Consider the following 19,248-nt stretch of genomic DNA (forward strand, 5'->3'; position numbering starts at 1 on the left):
AAATGGGCTATAGAACTAAATAGAGAATTCTCAACAGAGGAAACTCAAATGGCTGAAAGACATTTAAGGAATTGCTCAACATCGCTAATCATCAGGGAAATGCAAATCAAAACAACTCTGAGGTACCACCTTAAACCTGTCAGAATGGCTAAGATAAAAAACACTGAAGACACTTTATGCTGGAGAGGATGTGGAACTCGGGGAACTCTCCTCCACTGCTGGTGGGAATGCACGCTTGTACAACCACTTTGGAAATCAATATGGCGCTTTCTTAGAAAATTGGGAATCAATCTCCCCCAAGATCCAGCTATTCCACTCTTGGGCATATACCCAAGAAATGCTCAACCATACCACAAGAGCACTTGCTCGGCTATGTTTATATCAGCATTGCTTGTAATAGCCAAAACCTGGAAACAACCTAGATGCCCTTCAACTGAAGAATGGATAAATAAATTGTGGCTCATATACACAATGGAATACTACTCAGCAGAGAAAAACAATGACAACATGATGTTTGCAGGCAAATGGATGGATCTAGAAAAAATCATCCTCAGTGAGGTAACCCAGACTCAGAAGGACAAATATGGTATGTACTCACTCATTGGAGGATACTAGATGTGTAACAAGGATGACTGGACTGCTACTCACATCACCAGGGAGGCTACCTGGAAAACAGGACCCCAAGAAAGACACGAGGATTGCCCTATTCCTTGTTCTCCCTCTCTGTTCTTGATCCAGCTGGATCTCCCACTCTCTTTCCCTCGACCCTTGCCCTTCATTGCTCCCACACATGTCCAGGTTGTTCATGTAGATCTCAGCCATTTCTCTCATGATGGTATGACCTGTTTGTGGGGCTTTTCCATCACACAAAACAGAACAAGGGAATCCATGGGATGGCCAAATACCCTAATAGTTGTGCCAGAAACCCCATCCAAGGACTGAGGAATCTGGATGCAGACATCCACGGCTAGGCCCCGGGTACAGCGCCAGGAGTCTAATTAGCGAGAAAGAGGAGGGTTTATATGAGGGAGAATTGATGAAACCAAGGTTGGATAAAGCACGGGGGCAAATAGCCAAACGAATGTAATAAATCAATATAATTAATGTAATTAATGGATATCATAAATATAGTCACTGAATGAATACTGTGAATGTAATTAATGAATACCACAAATATAATTAATATCATGAGTGTAATTAAGGAATATCATGAGTATAATAAAAAAATAAAAAAATAAATTAAAAAATTTTTTTAAAAGTTAAAATTTCAAAGTCTCTTCTGAGATACATGGAAATTTCTTAACTGTAATCCCCCTGTAAAAATAAAAAAGTATATCACATATTTCCAACATATAATGGTATATGATATACATTACCATTCCAAAACACATGGAAAGGAGCATCATGGGGAAATATTGGACAAAAGCAAGACTGAAAGCTAGCTGGGCAAACTCCAAACTCTGCAGCTCCATGTCTGATGTTAAAGTGCTCTTCAGATCTGTTCAGCTTTGTTCAGCTTTGTTGAGTGCCACACAGTTCTTTATTTTGAGCAGGTTCTATTCCCTATTAGCAGCTCTTCTCTGCAGGTACCCCATGATACCTCTAACATCTTGGGTTCTCCAAGACAATCCAGGCTTCAACTTTATAGGTTCACACAATGGATTCTCTACTGGGCCTCCATTTAGGAATGCCCCTAACACATGTCTGGCTTCAGCAGCTCTATTCTGTAACTCCTTTCTTCTATCCTTAACTCTAAAGCCAGAACCGAAGCTAACAAGTGCTCTAGGTTGCTGAGGCTGGAATATGGCTCTCTCATTCAATTACATATTTACCAGCTTTCTGTTCTATAGATGGTTTCCTTCACTGCCTAAGTTTGACTGTCCTGAAACTGGATCTGTAAACCAGGCTGGCCTCAGACTAAGAGATATCCCAGCCTCTGCCTTCCCATTGATGGGATTAAAGTTGTGCCCCACCACACCAGGCCCTAAACTTTTCTTGTTTCTTTCCACAAGTTGGAAACTTAGCTGTGTGAGATCTTGCATGGAGGTGACCACTCCTTTTATTCCAGTTCTCCCTAAACATAGGGTTTAACTCCATTCCATTTCCTGGTGCTCTTTTTCTCCTCAAAATTTACTTTTTGTAATTTACCCTGTCAGCTTGCTCCTTTTCATTACAAATCATCATTATAGTTACCAATAATATTGACATGACAGAGTCTATACTATGTTGTTTTTGGATTTCTTCTGACAATGGAATTAATCTAAAACTCTTCACTTTAGCCTCAGGCAGACTCTTCAGACAAGGGCAAAAGACAGCTGCTTTCTTCACCAAAATATCACAAGAATGATCTCTAATCAACATTCTAAAATTATTTTCCTCTGAAACCACTTGAGTGAGTTCCTGACAGTTCAAATAACTCTTAGCACCTCTGTCTTCCATGCTTCTACTTGTATGGCTCATTAAGCAGTGCTTACAGCAATTCACTGCTTTCCTAGTCCAAAGTACCAATGTAAACACATGAACTATGAACCAAAGGCTGAGGGGCCCCCAACTGGATCAGGCCCTCTGAATTGGTGAGACAGTCGATTGGCTTGATCTGTTTGGGAGGCATCTAGGCAGTGGTACCAGGTCCTGGGCTCGTTGCATGAGTTAGCTGTTTGAAACCTGGCACTTATGCATGGACGCTTGGCTCAGTCTGGGAGGAGGGGACTGGACCTGCCTGGACTGAGTCTATCAGGTTGATCTCAGTCCTTGGGAGAGGCCTTGCTCTCGAGGAGATAGGAATGGGGGGTAGCCTGGGGGGAAGGGGAGGGGCGCAGGAAGGGGGAGAACAAGGGAATCTGTGGCTGTTATGTAGAACTGAATAGTATTGTAAAAAAAAAGAAAAGAAAAGAAAAAGAACACCACTAGAATGTGGCCCACAGAATCAACTAACCTGGGTTCGTAGGGGCTCACTAAGACTGAAGTGACAAACACAGACCCTGTATGGGTCTGAGTGAGGTTTTCTGCATATACCTCATGGTTGTGTAACTTGGGGTTCTTGTGGGACTCCAAAAAGTGGAAGTGAGGGGATGTCTCTTATTCTTTTGCATGCACTTAGGAACCTTTTTCTCCTCCTGTGTTGCCTCGGGCGGCCTTGATTTGAGGCTTTGTTGTTTCTTGTTAGGTCATGTTCAGTGGATATCACTGGGAGATCTGCTTTTTTTTCTGTAGGAAAATGAAGGAGTGGATCTGGGAGAGAGGGGAGGTTTGGGGAGGGACTTGGAGGAATGGAGGGAAGAGGAACTTCCATTGGGAAGTTACAATGTATGAGAGAAGAATAAAAGTTTAAAAAGAAAGAAGGAAAAAAAGAAAGATAGAAAAAATCAGTCATGTAGAACCCTACCACATTAGAATCTTTCTGAAACAGAGCAAGTGAGCAAGAGAGAGAGAGAGAGAGAGAGAGAGAGAGAGAGAGAGAGAGAGAGAGAGAGAGAGAGAGAGAACTGATCATGATGCAAAGGATAAAAAATGGCAGAATATCCAGCTCTAAATAAAACATGCAATGCACACCCTCCTCCTAAGTTTCAGTGTCCCTGCCAAAAGATGATGGCAATTTTGAGGGACGAACACTGTTGATCAGAACAAGGAAAGAGTCTTTGGGACACAGCAGGGCAGCTGCACATACCAACTCACAGTGGTTGTACCAGCACGCACAGAACCTGTGCAAGAGGAGGCCAAACCAAATCCCAGGTTGGAAATTGGATTTAGATACAAAATACTACCCCTAGCTAAAGAGCTATGGGCAATTGTTTAACTGTTTAAAGATGGAGGAACACTTTTCTCCAAGATTATAGCTCCTGGTAAGTCTACCATGCTCCAGTGGAAGGTCATGCTTTCAAGAATATTTGGGCAGCACATTGCTTTCCATGGGTCAAGAAGAAAAGAAGAAGGAATAGAAGGTTAAAGGAGGAAGAAAAATGGAAAAGGAGGAGGAGAAAGAAGGAGAAGAAGGAAGAGGAGGAGAAGGAAGAGGAGGAGGAGGAGGAGGAGGAGGAGGAGGAGGAGGAGGAGGAGGAGGAGGAGGAGGAGGAGGAGGAGGAGAAGAAGAAGAAGAAGAAGAAGAAGAAGAAGAAGAAGAAGAAGAAGAAGAAGAAGAAGAAGAAGAAGAAGAAGAAGAAGAAGAAAAATTGTTGCTATTGTGTGGGGTAGGAAGGAGGGAAGATCTGAGAAAAGTTGCCTGGGGTGGGTGTTGACTATGACCACAACATGTCATGTGAAACTCTCAAAGAACTAATAAAAATGTTTTAAAAGTATTTAACAATTTTTATTTGAGTTATACATGAATATAATATTAAATGGACTCTTTAATAAAAAGCTATCATTATAACTCATGCTTATCAGACTATGAGCTTCACCAGCCCCAAAGCTAAGAATATCATAATTCTTAGTTCTACAACTAATAAAGTCCCATGTAACCACTTCCACCATGTAATATGGTATTTGGGAAAACTTTAATCTGTATTCCTTGGAATATCTGCTCTGCCTTGCTTTCTGTTGCTGTGGTAAAACACTATAACAAAAAGCAGCTTGGGAAAGGAACAAGTTTATTTGGCTAACATTTCCATGTCACAATCACCACTGAGGAAAGTCAGAGCAGGAACTCAAAGCATGAACCTGGAGGCAGGAACTGAAGGAAGGACCACAGAGGAATGCTGCTTACTGACTTACTTTCCATGGCTCACTCAGCTTGCTTGTTTTATACAACCCAGGACCACCTGTTCTGGGATGATACTGCCCACAGTGAGCTGTGACGTCCTATATCAATCATTAAGCAAAACCCTTCATAGACTTGCCTACAAGTCAATCTGATGGAGGCATTTTTTTTCAACTGAGATTTCTCTTTCCAGTTGACACTACCATGTGTCAAATTGACAGAATTAACTAGCATAGTATCTTTTATTCGTTTGGGGGGTAAAAAAAAACTGTGTCTTTTCAATGATTCTTTTTTCTTTTAAAAGAAAGTCATTTAGTCCTTGATTCCCTCTGATCAAAACTGAGCTGTAGTAAGAGTTGAGCTATAAACCCTACTCATAGCAGGCATCTAAGATAAACATTAGAGTCAGACTGGGATGTCATAAGAACCCCAGTTTTGGCCCTTCAAACTGTTTTCAGTCACCTTCACTCTCACCACCACAAAAGGAAAATTGTTTTTAGAGTGCCAGTGATAAAACCCTGGCCTTCGCAGTGGTAAGCAAGCACTCTACCACTTTTCCATTCTCCTATTTGATCAGACACATTTTTGATGGTTTAATAGCTGGAACAGAAATAGAAAGAAGTATCCGCATCAGCAATAAGGAAATATTGTGATTTTTGCAGCTTGAAAAAGAGCCCATAATGAGCAAAATTCAGGCCACAGATAAGATAGTTTATCTGGAATATTCAGAATGCTTAAAAACTGGGATCAAATAAATTCGATATTGGTTACTGTGTATAATCATAGACAATTTTTCCCAACAGTTGAAATAAATTTTAAGGTCTCACATAGCTATTAATCAAAGCTTTGAAGTCAACAGAAGAGTATTACGCCACTACAAGTGATTTTAAATTCTGGAAATTGTTGACAGTTTTTGAGTTCAGCTGTCCATTCTTCTTGGCTGTGTATATATGGCTTCATCTCAGCATCCTCTTCTTCTCCACATCCCTCTATTAAATGCCAGTCTACTATCGAGAGGTGTGAGCTTTCAGCTGCTGTTCCATTGCACAACAGAAGCCATCGGTCCTCTGCCTGCTAAGCTGCCTTTGAAGAAAAGGGCACCGTACCTTTTCCAGATGTGAAGGCCACTTCAGGGATGGGGCCATATTGTCCTGGCCTCAGAAGATGCCTTTTGATAAAGCCATAACCACACTTGTTTTGGCAAGAGTCAGTAGTCCTTTGTTTCGTATTCTGTCTGTCCATTTTGTCCTGTTGATTCGAGGATACTTTGTTGTCCAGATTTCAGCACAACCCCTTGAAGACATTGCTCTTACTAATGAGCTTGATATTACCCAAACCAAGAGGCAAGTATTTCTTCTTGAATTAGATGCCTTCATGACATCCAGAACTCTCCTCTTGGGGACACTCTCCCTCTCTTTAAATTTACTTTATTATATTTATGTGTATTATGTGTGTGTACTACATGTATGCAGATACACATGGATACCAGAAGAGGGCATTGAATACCCTGGAGCTGGAGTTACAGGAGGTTGTGACCCACCTGACATGGGTGCTACAAACCAAACTCAAGTCCTCTGGAAGATCATTATACACACAGAAACATTGAGCCATCTCTCTTGCCTGAAATGTTCTTTTCTGACTTGACTTCCACGGTGTCATGTAATCTTCACTGTCCTCCATCTGCCACCTTCTGCTCACTCTCCTTGGGTGGCTCTTGTACCTCTTCTCAGACTCTAAATCTTGATATGTCTGTCCAGAATTGTATCTTCAGACTTAACACTTTTAATCATCGAATATTTTAATTCCAGACATTTAGTACTGTTACTTAAAAATCTGTCCTACACTTGGCTCAGTCTGGGAGGAAGGGACTGGACCTCCCTGGACTAAGTCTACCAAGTCGATCACAGTCCTCGGGGGAGGACTTGTCCTGGAGGAGATGGGAATGGAGGGTGGGCTGGGGGTAAGGGGAGGGCGTGGGAGGGGGGAGAATAGGGGAACCCATGGCTGATATGTAGAACTGAATGGTATTGTAAAATAAAAAATATATATCACAAAAAAAAAAAAAAAGAAGAAGAGACTAACACTGAGGCAAAATCTTCTGGGACTATGTCCTCAGGATCAGCACACAAAAGCTGTTAGGGAGGCAGCCACGATTATACCTCGTGCTGGCAGTCAAACTTGGTAATGTGTGAGAGTTCTCCAGGGGGTACTGGTTTTGAAGGCATGAGGGGTCATGGAAAGCAGCTGAAGCTTAGCACTGTGAGAGGCCAGGAGAGGCCGTTGGTGAGTGTGCAGCCTCGATTGTAGAAGAAGCACCGGGATTGAAGAAGAGATCACAGAAGTTGAGGCTTGGCACCATGGGGCAGGGTTAGAGTCCCCAAAGAAAGACCACGAGAGGTTATTGGTGAAGGTCCAACCCAGTGGCAGTGAAGAGCCCAGCATTTTGGAGATGGCACACCATGAACTACTGACAAGGACAGCAGTCGTCATAAAGTGGAGCCAGCCTGAGCCTAGGAGACAAGCTGTGGATGGAGAGGGTAGAGCTGGAGAAGTGTCCCAGGCCCTTTGGGGTGCAGAGGACAGTGGGTGGGTCCCAGAAGTCTGACACCAAGATTTACACTGGTGTACTTTGGTTTTGCTTTGCTTTGTGACTCTGCTATGGTTCTTCCCTCTTGGATTAAAGGTATTTAACTTATTAAAAAAATAAAAATAAAAAAAAAAAAAAATAAAAAAAAAAAAAAAAAATCTGTCCTAGACTTCTCCTCCCCAAATTTGATCTCTATGACTATAGAGGACAGGGATATGATCATTCAAAAATGACATAGAAGAGGGAAAATTTTTCCAAAAGTCTCAAGAACTCCAGATACTGAGCACTATAACAGTTCATACATGAAACCCAGACTATGCAGCAGTACCAGCCTAAACACTCTCTTGTTAGTAAAGCTTCTCCTTTTATGCTTTCTTATGTCAAGAATATAATAAAGCAGGATAGTGTTCCGACACTGGAATGTCACAGGAGCTCACAAGGCAGGACTGCTGAGAGTAACAGGTACTGTGGAGGACCAGCTCAAGAAGTTTCAGAGAGTAACAATATTAGAAACTGGGCTAGGGACCAGTCTTGTTATATTTCAGCAAAGAATATAGCTGCTTTCTGCCTTTCTTCTAAGGATTTACTTTAGATTAAATTGAAAAGTAATGGACTAATTTCCTTGGCAAAGTAGTTTTCTAGAGAACTTAAATGAATGATTCTGTTGTATGGTCATTAGACATCAATTTTATGTGGGCCTACATTGAAAAAGGAGCAAGTAGGGCAAAGAAGAAATATAAAATGTACAATTTGAAGCAAAAGCAAAAGAAAAAAAGAATACCAGGACATTTAATGTTAGAGCCAAGGCTTGTGTTGAAAGAGATCAAGGAGAGGCCTTGACACACATTGAGATAAAGATAGGGCTCCCCTCAGAGTAAGATCTCACCCAACTAAGCTTTCGACATGTGGAATGAAAAGGCTTAAGACATTTTCTAATCCTAAGAAGAAAAAAAAACACAAAAACTCAAAGCTGTTACAAATGTGATTCTTCTTAAAGGTGTCGTGATTCACCCCAAGTTGGTAGATGAATTTGTCAGTATCATTTATATGATTCTGTCTTTAGAGTCATGAAGGATACATAAGTAAAAGGGATGTGCAATCTTCCTCTGTGGTTAACCATCACTTCTGAGGCCTGGCAAGTGGCAGGGGAAGTCCCTGCATGAGGGCTTGGAGAGGCCATTGTGTGAAGCTACAAAAGTGAAGCCTAGATTGTACTGGAGATCCCAAGAAGTTGATTACACCAGAGCCATGACACATTTTCCAAGGTAGAGAGGGAGTGGAACCATTCCAGGAGAGAGTATGTTGTAGGCACCAAAGATAGAAGGGCAGAACCAACTAAGTCCTCTGATATCAGACAAGGAACTACAAGATTTGGAGTTTGTCCTGCTGGGTTTGTATCTTCTATGCCATCATTTGTAGAAAGAAAGTAATTTGCTTTCTCATTTTACAAAGAGTTACAATTAAGAAATTGTCTTGCGTCTTAGAAGAGATGTTGAACTTTGGACTTTTAAACAGTTGAAACTGAAAGACTATGGAAACTTGCTGATGTACAAAGACAGCCTCTATATCATGACCATCCCCTAGCTCTATGCCATGCAGCAGCTTTGAATGCTTGGGACAGAACTGAAGAAGGTGGAAAGAGAACTAAGTCATTTACTAAAGTTATACGGGACCCAAAAGAAACCTCCACTGATTTTTTTTTTTACAAAGATTGTCTTCAGCTGTAAATAGAATGATACCAAATTCAGAAGCTAGACAGAAAATAATTGAATCTTTGGCTTTTGAAAATGCTAATTCACAATGCAAAAAGATAATTAGGTCTTTATAGACAAGGCCATCACCCACTGAGGAATGAATCTGAGATGCAGTCAATGTTGAATCTCATAACTATAATGATGCTTGGATAGAGGTGTAGCTGGAAGTTTTCCTGTCCTGCCCAGTCCTGCACCCACTCAGACCTAAGGAAACACACAGAGGTTTATATCAATTATGAATTGCATGGCCAATGCCTATGGCTCAATTTTCTTGCTAGCCAGCTCTTATAACTAAACTCAGCCCATTTCTATTAATCTATTATGTTGTTGCATGTTCCATGGTTTTTCCTGTGTGCCATTACATTTTGCTCCCTTGACAGTGGGATGGCATCACTTGCCTCTCCTTTCTCCTTTCATTTTTTCCCTTGGATTTTCCATTCTGGCTCCATTCTGCCCTGCCACAGGCCAATGCAGCTTTATTTACCAACAAATCAGAGCAGTACATATTCACAGAGTATAGAAAGACATCCCACAGCATAGAGGAGGTGATTTCCAGAGACTTGAAGAAAAATCAAAATGTCATGTGTTTTCATTGTGGCAAACAAGGTCACCTAAAAAGGAATAGTAGACAGGACATTCCTAGAAACAATGATTTTTTAAGAAATAATCAAAACAGAAGGCTCTCCCTTCTGGAGTATGCAGAAGATGCAGCAAAGGCCTACATTGGACCAATGAATGCAGATCAACAAGGGGCAGACAGGGTAACTCTTTGCCATTAAAAACATCTTGGAGGGCCTCTAATAGGCTCCCATGTCAAATATGGTTCAGTCATTCCCTGTCACCATGGGGGAAACTCCTCCCCAGAGCAATTAAAGGACCTAATGCCTATTGTAAAAAAAACCATGCTGTAGGAAGGGCAAGGGTCGAGGGAAAGAGAGCGGGATTTCCCAGCTGGATCAAGAACAGAGAGGGAGAACAAGGAATAGAAGATCATAGTAAATGAAGACCACATGAGAAAAGGAAGAAACAAAATGCTAAAGAGGCCCACAGAAATCCACAAAGATACCTCCACAAAAGACTGCTGGCAATGGCCGAGAGACAGCCGGGACTGACCTACTCTGGTGATGGGATGGCCAAACACCCTAATAGTTGTGCCAGAAACCCCATCCAAGGACTGAGGAATCTGGATGCAGACATTCACGGCTAGGCCCCGGGTGGAGTGCTGGGAGTCCAATTAGCGAGAAAGAGGAGAGTTTATATGAGCAAGAATTGTTGAAACCAAGGTTGGATAAACCACAGAGACAAATAGCCAAACGAATGGAAACACACGAACTATGAACCAAAGGCTGAGGGGCCCCCAACTGGATCAGGCCCTCTGAATAGGTGAGACAGTTGATTGGCTTGATCTGTTTGGGAGGCATCTAGGCAGTGGTACCAGGTCCTGGGCTCGCTGCATGAGATAGCTGTTTGAAACCTGGGACTTATGGAGGGACGCTTGGCTCAATCTGGGAGGAGGGGACTGGACCTGCCTGGACTGAGTCTACCAGGTTGATCTCAGTCTTCGGGGGAGGCCTTGATCTGGAGGTGGTGGGAATGGGGGATGGCCTGGGGGGAAGGGGAGGGGAACAGGAAGGGAGAGAACAGGGAATCTGTGGCTGTTATGTAGAACTGAATAGTATTGTAAAATAAAATAAAATTTAAAAAAAAATAAAGGAAAAAAACCCATGCTGTGCTGGAGGACAGAAACAAGGAAGTAGACAAAATGGGGGGCGGAAATCATTTTTTTTGTACTCTATGAACTTAATTTTAGTTTTGATTGTATGTTCCAACATATATCAAGAACCAAAAGCACCTTAGAGAAAGAAATTGTCAGAATGTGGGAATAAAATAAGAATTTCATATGCATAAAATCAGAAGGTAGACATATCTACAGTAGACCAGGTGTAGATAGTCTGCTCTATAAAAAGACAGGGAGGAGTTTCCAGGGGTAGTAGACATGGTCTGTGTCTTTGTGTGTATGTGTGTGATATCCATGTGAGGGTTGATTGACTTGAACAACCTACTGACCATATTGATGTGTGATCACACTTACCTGTTTTAAAGGTAGAGGAAAGAACCATGTCCTAAGTAGCACATAGCAGTGAACTGCAGTACCTCTGAGCTGTGGGCTTCAGAAGCACCTCTACTATCTTCAATTCAAACTGGTACAAGCCTCCATGATGAGAGCCACTGTGGCAATCTGTCTTGTGACCTCAGCCACATAAGAAGGTGGCTGCTACTAACTCACCTTCTTTAATGGGAGCTCAAAGGTCTTGGGATGGAGATTTTTGGAATCTATATGCACTACTTGATGACAAATAGTGCTCTTGTTGCAAGTTCCAGAAGTTTACAAGCAAGGATGGACATTTCTGGTCACATCAAGGATGGCATTCCTTTCAGACATGCTTATTACATTGGATAAATTCCAGCATTTCATCTGGGGATTTACCTATTTATTCTCCTTTAAGTTCACACCCTGTGATCCAGGCCATTGGATGAACTGTTGGCTGTTTTGCTGACAGAAAACTCAAACCTTTACTGGGAATTGCTCTACAAGTGAAAAAGTAGTCCCCTTGGTTCTCAGAATTCTTGAAACAAAGGCACAGCACATACCCACAGTATTAAGTGAGCTTTTTAATCTGTATTTTCTTGGTTGTTTTCTTTCTGTTTAAGTAGATCAAGATCCAACTCCAAGGCTACACATCCTTGAAGCTGCCCATGATCTTTTCAGGCAGTGTTGCTGATGTACTACTGCCATACTGACACACGTCATTGGGTTATCAGTAGTTACCTAGAATCTGAATTGATCAGTTACTGCACTTGTGCTTTCTAATAAAGTCTCTCAGCTTATAGCTATTTGTGTGACTCATGACTTAATAAAGCATATTAAACAAAGTAGTCTCAATAAATGCTTACTGGGTTGCATTGTAGCTATTCATGAAATAAATTTAATTTTTGGTTAAAAAAACTTTTATGTAATTATCCTGAGATGCAACTCAGTAATTGATCGCATCTAGTAATTCTAATTATTTTTGTTTTGTTTTACTTTTTGAGACAGGGTTTCATTATGTAGCTGTGGCTATCCAGGAACTCATTATGTAGACTAGCTTGGCCATGAACTCACAGAGATCCTGCATGTACCTCCAGAGTGCTGGTATTAAAGACATGCACCTCCAAGACCCTGATTTAGAAAAAAAAAAAAAAAAAAACTTTAGTGTTTTATGTCTACTGGTCCTTTATGTGTCAACAAAAATTCTGAAAGAATTGCACATGTCCAAACAAAATAAAGTCTTTATCACAACATAGCCTTGAAGCTGACTTTTCTTTCTGGGTCAAGAATAAAGGATATAAAATGTCACATTAGTCACTGGGGAGGAGGTATTACAGCAAAGAATACATAATGACCCCAAAGTAGGCATGAGTCAAAGTATGATGGATCAAGAGACTAGCGCATAAAACTCTGGTGCTGAGGGCTGAGGCCAGCATCACTCTGACCCTTCCATTCTCTAACAGTCTAGCAGGGTGGAACACTGCATTTGTCTTAGTCCCTTGGTGCTGGTGAGGACAGTGTTTGCACAAATCAGGTAGAGTGAACCCTGGGATTACTGGAAAACTGTTCTCAATGGCCCTCTTTTCTTGTCCTTTCTAGGGTCACTTACATCACACCTGCTCCCATTGCGATCTGCTTCCTGTGTTGACCATGCCGGGGTGGAGCTGCCTGGTGACAGGAGCAGGAGGGTTTCTGGGCCAGAGGATCATCAGCTTGTTGGCTCAGGAGAAAGAGCTGCAGGAGGTCAGAGCCCTGGACAAAGTCTTCACACCAGAAACCAGGGAGGAATTCTCTAGTAAGTAAGCCAGAGGCTGTTTGTGTGATGGCTGTGAATGCTGACTGGACATTGAGGGGGCTCCGTGTCTAGCAAACACGGAGCACATGGAACGTAACTCTTCTCCCATGCTCACATTCATCAGGAAGAACCATGACAACACAGCAAAAACTACATCCCACAGCTGTTGGGAGGCTAAAGTCTGACTTATCCCAGATCTAGAGAAGGCAGCCATGAGGACAAGTGATGGACCTCCAGGCCTCTGACCTTCTTCCCATTGGGAAATGTCCCCTGTTCTCTCTTTTTAATGTGCTGTTTTGGATTTATAGATTCGTACTATTGTAGATTTGTTTAGTGCTCCACAGCATCAGCAAGGTTCTGGGGTTAGAGACCTCATCAGTAGATTACTGCCTTTCTTACTTGTCCTGGGGCTGGTTGGCTGATCCTTTTCTTATTATATTTTACAGAGGAAAGCCATATAGCATCCTCCTGTGGAGTTGGAAAAATAAAAAAGTGAGGCTCTTTAAGTGAGACAGAGAGACAGAGGGAGCAGAGACTGAGAGCCTGCATCAGGCAGAGCATACGCAGGACAGTACAAAGAGCAGAGTCAGGTGAGGGCCAGCAGGGCCCCAGATGCCTCCCCTGGACTCCTCCAGCGTCTTTCTAATCATTCCTCTCTGTCCTTCATCTTGACAAAGAAAATGACAGCAGACCTTGCTGGAGCAGCACCTACTTCTCTGCTGACATAGCTATCCCTAGGGTAAAGTGTGGTTTCCCAGCAGCCTTATCCTCACATCTTCAAGATAACCCTGCAGTGAATGAGGAAAAAGGCTCAGGCATGAGGACTATAGCCTCAAGTTTTTCTCGGGTCCTGCCTGGCCCCCCAGCCATGCATTCCTCTAGTCCTGCCTGGCCCTGAGTCATTCATTCCTCTGGTCCTGCCTGACCCCACAGTCATTCATTCCTCTGGACCTGCTTGACCCTGCAGTCATTCATTCCTCTGGACCTGCCTGGCCCCGCAGTCATTCATTCCTCTGGACCTGCCTGGCCCCATAGTCATTCATTCCTCTGGTCCTGCCTGGCCCCACAGTCATTCATTCCTCTTGTCCTGCCAGGTCCCATAGTTCCTCAGATCCTTATAAAATAATCATTCAGAGGCTTAATATTAATTACCAATTGTATGGCCTATGGCAGGCCTCTTGCTAGCTAGCTCTTATATCTTAAATTAACCCATTTCTATTAATCTATATTTTGCCCCGTGTTCCCTGGCTTTACCAGTCTGCTGGAATGTTGCTCCTTGGGCGGCAGGCTGATGTCTCTCCAGATTCAGCCTTTCTCTTTCCTGTCTCTGTCCTTGGATTTCCCAACTACCTCTAAGCTGCCTTGCCATAGGTCAAAGAAGCTTATTTATTAACAGATAGGAACAACATATATTCACAACATACAGAAAGATGTCTCCCAGCAGAGAACAGTGTTAGGGACTCGTGTAGGTTGCATGTGACACAATGCTAACTCTGTGGGATAATTTAACTGCCAGCATGGCAGTCAGTGTCATCCTATGGATGTCAGAGAAGCATGAGGATACTGATTTATCCACTGCCCTGGCTTAGTGCCTGCAGTGCAGGTCTCTTAGTGGCTGGCTGGTGTGCAATGCACACTTCTGATATCTGCCATATGGTGACAAGCGAACCCATCATAGGAGCCCATTCTGAGTTCTCTCACTAGGGCTCCAGTTTCCTCTTTGTAATTGAGCTCACTCTTTATTTGTGCTCAGCCCAGACTCAGAAAGTATCAAGACCTATCAGGTGCAGGGCTGAATTTTCCATCATTGAGTCTCCCTCTTCTGGGTCCTCCTCACTGGAACTCTGGAGGACACAATCTGATTAACCTGTTGCTTGCCCAGGTTACTCTTATGTCTTCATGCCTGTCCATTGGCCACCTGAGAGCACTGTTACAGCTCCCCAGGGCAGGACTCTGCCTCTGTTTCTCCTTCAGTGAAAATCCACAAGTGATTCTCCATTCTCTATCAAATAATCCTAATTCTGCCTGTTTACAATGACAACCCCTCTGGTTGCTTTAATAACTCTGTTTTTATGAGCAAAGCACAAATCACATCTCACTGCTCAGATTCATTTTCTACAAAGGGAGGGGTGGACACAGATGCTTCCTCCTTCCCTACAAATGATACATTCTGACTGTTGAGCATTTATTGTTCCTTCAGTAGAAAGCCCTCCTCCCCAGGTTCTCCCCACTCTGGCTGCCCTTGGAGGCCTAGGTCACTGATACTGTGTCTGGAAACTTCCTACCTGTGCAGAAAGCTTCCCAGTGACCTGCTTTGTGTTCCTCAGAGCTGCAGACAAAAGCCAAGGTGACAATGCTGGAGGGAGACATTCTGGATGCCCAGTGCCTGAGGAGAGCCTGCCAGGGCATCTCTGTTGTCATCCACACCGCTGCTGTCATTGATGTCTCAGGTGCCATTGCCAGACAGACCATGGTGGATGTCAACCTGAAAGGTACAGTGTCTCAGGAAGATATGGAACAGGTGGAAAGATGAAAACAGAAAAACAGGTTTGAGGAAGGGAATTCTACTTTGGAACATCTGCTGTGCTTGCTCAACTCTCTCAGAGAGCAGAGCACACAGCTGTTAGTCTCAGTATGTCTTTACATTTTCATTTTATTTTTGGTTTCTGCCTGCGTGCATGTCTGAGCACCGTTTGCATGCTTGCTGCCCATGGGGTGAGAAAAATGCATTAGATCCCCAAGAAATGGAGTTACAGACGGTTGTGAGCAGCCACGTGGGTACTGGAGTCACACTCAGATTCTCTGGAAAAGCAAGCAAACAGTGCTCTTACCGATTTGACACCCCTCCTGGCCCTAGTCTCAACAGTTCCAGTGAGGAAAACAGTAAGAGGGGAAGGACGTAATCAGAATGCCCAAGGCATTAAGAGAATGGAGATTTAAAGTCCACTCCTGTCCCCTCAACCGCTAGAAAAGCTGTCCATCTCCATGCCAGTGCAATTGGACTCCAACTCCAAATCCTCATTTTCCATCTACCCACTGCCCTACTTCCAGGCCAGATCCAGACCTGACAGGTGCTAGCCAGCACAGCATGTGGTATTTTCCTCCTGTGAGAGCCACTCTGCCCATCTGCACAGACCATGGCAAAGCTCCCCCACAGATGTCTGCAGGGAAGAATGACCCAGCACTTCCCTGCCCACTCTAGTTTTTTAGGAGTCACTATTTCCCTTGTCTTTAGCAATAGCTTCTCAGGCCACTGTGGATCTCCTCTGGAGGAAGAAGGGGATTCCCTTTAATTGGTGGCCCTGTCTGCATTATGGCTTTTTAATATAAGTTAGAGTGAAACAGGTAAGTTTGCATGGGGTTTCTATGTAATATCCTCACCCCGAGCTCCAAGGATCAATCTCTGTATCACCATTACACCCTCTGCAAAGCTGCCCTATGTGTTCTTTATGTTGACTTTCAATGTGGACACTCCAAGACTCCTTTACAAAAGAAAAAATATTTGATTTAGAAGTCAGGAATATGTCAAAAACATCCTTTCTAGTTTTTAATCCATCTCCCTGAAGTGGCACACACATACCTGCAGGAAGGTGACAAAAGTCTCTGGTGTTCCTTGCCCAGCTCTCAACTGTGGCAGTTACCTGTTGGTTTCCCAGCAACAGGAGATGGGAAGTGACAGGGATAGCGGTTAAGGTACTTTTTAGTGAATCATGGTCACAGATTGAGAAAATGTTTCACAGTGATGGTTATCCAACCCCCTACTGGTAATCAAAACCCAAATTTAATTGGCAAATATATTTAACTTCAGATAATGAAGTCGTTTCTCTAGGAAATCCAGTTGCAGAGTGCCTTCTAATGTTAACAAATGAATGAATTATAATAATAGTAACTCCTGCACAGGACATTCCTTCTTTCCTCGAGGGAGGATGCCCTCTCCTCTCCTCCAGGATCTTCAGTCTGCATTGTCTGCAGTATTCTGCCATTACAGGAAGAACCAGTCCGAGGCACACATTCTTTTTCAGTTTTCTACTAGGCTCAGTAGAAAATAGTGAGATTATATGAACAGCAAAAACACATTCTTAAAGTTATGTTGCCAAAGTACAACTATAGGATGCCATTCTTCTCCCCCAGAATCAAAGGTCACATACAGAAATAAAAAGATCTGTAAAGGCTGAAATTCTAGAACCCTTGGCTCCCAGATGGCAGATGTCCCCCCTGTACTTTGTTATTGCCCATGTGCCCATGCCACGGTTGGTCTGCTCCAGGAACAGAAAAGAATGCACCATAGAGCTGGGATTAGGGTGGAAATGAACAGGAATCATGTGGATTTCTGAGTTTATTTCCTGAGACTGACTATATGTTGTCTGTGACTAGGTACCCAGAACCTGTTAGAGGCCTGTGTCCAGGCTAGTGTGCCAGCCTTCATCTACACCAGCTCAATTGATGTTGCAGGGCCCAACTCCTACAAGGAGATAGTTCTGAATGGCCATGAGGAAGAACAGCATGAAAATTCATGGTGTGATCCATACTCATACAGCAAAAAGATGGGTGAGAGGGTGGTGCTGGCTGCCAATGGGTGCAGCCTGAAAAATGGTGGCATTTTGCATACTTGTGCCTTGAGACCTATGTATATCTATGGGGAAAAAAGTCCATTCATTTATGTTATAATGGTCAGGGCGCTCAATAATAATGGTATTCTTGATGTTTTTGGGAAATTTTCTTCAGTTAACCCAGTATATGTGGGTAATGTGGCCTGGGCACACATTCTGGCTGCCAGAGCCCTACGAGACCCCAAGAAGTCACCAAGCATCCAAGGTCAGTTCTACTACATCTCAGATGACACCCCTCACCAAAGCTATGATGATTTAAACTTTGCTGTGAGCAAGGACTGGGGCCTCCACCTTGGTTCCAGTTGGAGCCTTCCTCTGCCCCTGCTCTACTGGCTTGCCTTCCTGCTGGAAACTGTGAGCTTCCTGCTGCGTCCAATCTACAACTTCCGGCCTCCATTTAACCGCCACTTGGTCACACTGTCAAATAGTGTGTTCACCTTCTCCTACAAGAAAGCTCATCGAGATCTAGGCTATGAGCCACCTGTCAGCTGGGAGGAAGCCAGACAGAAAACTTCTCAGTGGATCGGGTCACTAGTGGAGCAGCACAAGGGGACACTGAACACAAAGACTCAGTGATGTGACCATGGCAGGGACATGGCCCTAGGTGCTGTCAGTTGGTAGTTGTCAGGTCCTCCAGAAGGACAGAGGCAAAACCCAGGTCCTGCCTCCTCCCTTTGACACAGAGACCAACTTGGTGTCTTCCTGAAGTCACTAGATGCTTTGACAGTCACTGTCCCTGACACAGGCTTTTTTTCCTCATCACCTGCCCACAGACACAGGGGCTGCTCTGTCTCAGCTGCTGTGAATAAAGTGTTCCGCAATTACAATTTCCCTTCACTTGGAGTGCAGGATTGGTTTTCTTTCCACTCTCAAGCCCTAGATCATATCCTGCCTTTGGAAAAAAAAACCCTTGCTTAATGAAGGTCAACAGAAATAGCAATAAATATTGCAATGCCTTACCTGGAGAAAGCATCTTTCTATTATTGGGAATTGTTATGACTTCCCTCCATAGCCAGGCTTGGCAATTCCAGATCACAAATGGAACCTGGAAATGGCATTTTCTCACAGGAAGTGCAATTTGAGCATGGGCTTAACCAACCATGTGGGCACTAACTACATGATTGACATAGATTACCTCATTTCATACCTTCCAGACAGGGATCCCAATCCCATGTCATGTATGAGAGATCTTCCTATCCACCCCCAATGGGATGATGGAAAGTTCACTTCAGCAGAGACTGTGGAGAAACACGTAATCTTCCCTGTAAACCGTGTAGCCTGCACTTGCTTTTCATAGAGGCAGCAGCTCTGAAGAGTAGGCTGTTCCTCACTGACAGAGCTCCAGCTCTCCTGGCCTCCTTTCTGCCTACCTAGACGTACACACAAGGCTCCCCAGAACTTTGAGGGGTATCTGTGAGACTGTGTACTCCTTAACTAATGGCCCTGGAGAGAGAGGCAGGAGAGGGAGAAACTCTCAGCCACCACCTCCAAAGTCAGTGTTGTGGAAGACTCTAGAATACACCTGGATATATTTGGGACAGGTATTTTAGTCACTAATAACCCCATATTTCTACCTTAACATTTACACAATAAAGACAAACCTGAATTCCTGGAAGGTTAAAAGGAACAGAACAGACTCATCCAAACTTGTGTTTCTACTCAGCCTTGAATCTGAAAGAGGTTTCCTCCTATTTATTTAATTTTCACTCCTTGTATC

The 19,248-nt window shown here is 43.3% G+C and overlaps 1 protein-coding gene across 2 annotated transcripts; it reads left to right on the forward strand.

Annotated features, from left to right (window-relative positions):
- The first annotated feature begins 12,451 nt into the window (after positions 1-12,451).
- LOC102915591 (3 beta-hydroxysteroid dehydrogenase/Delta 5-->4-isomerase type 1-like) lies at positions 12,452-18,368 on the forward strand. Of its 2 annotated transcripts, XM_042279590.2 has the most exons (4): positions 12,452-12,634; positions 12,726-12,921; positions 15,249-15,413; positions 17,296-18,368. In XM_042279590.2, the coding sequence occupies exons 2-4, from the start codon at positions 12,777-12,779 to the stop codon at positions 18,105-18,107; spliced, it is 1,122 nt and encodes a 373-aa protein (XP_042135524.2). In that variant the 5' UTR covers positions 12,452-12,634; positions 12,726-12,776; the 3' UTR covers positions 18,108-18,368. The 2 variants fall into 2 exon arrangements, with proteins under 2 accessions (XP_042135524.2, XP_076430816.1); XM_076574701.1 differs by having other exon boundaries at positions 12,453-12,921.
- Positions 18,369-19,248: the final 880 nt, after the last annotated feature.

The sequence above is a fragment of the Peromyscus maniculatus genome, chromosome 6 (genome assembly GCF_049852395.1).
Source record: "Peromyscus maniculatus bairdii isolate BWxNUB_F1_BW_parent chromosome 6, HU_Pman_BW_mat_3.1, whole genome shotgun sequence".
Lineage (NCBI taxonomy): Eukaryota > Metazoa > Chordata > Mammalia > Rodentia > Cricetidae > Peromyscus > Peromyscus maniculatus.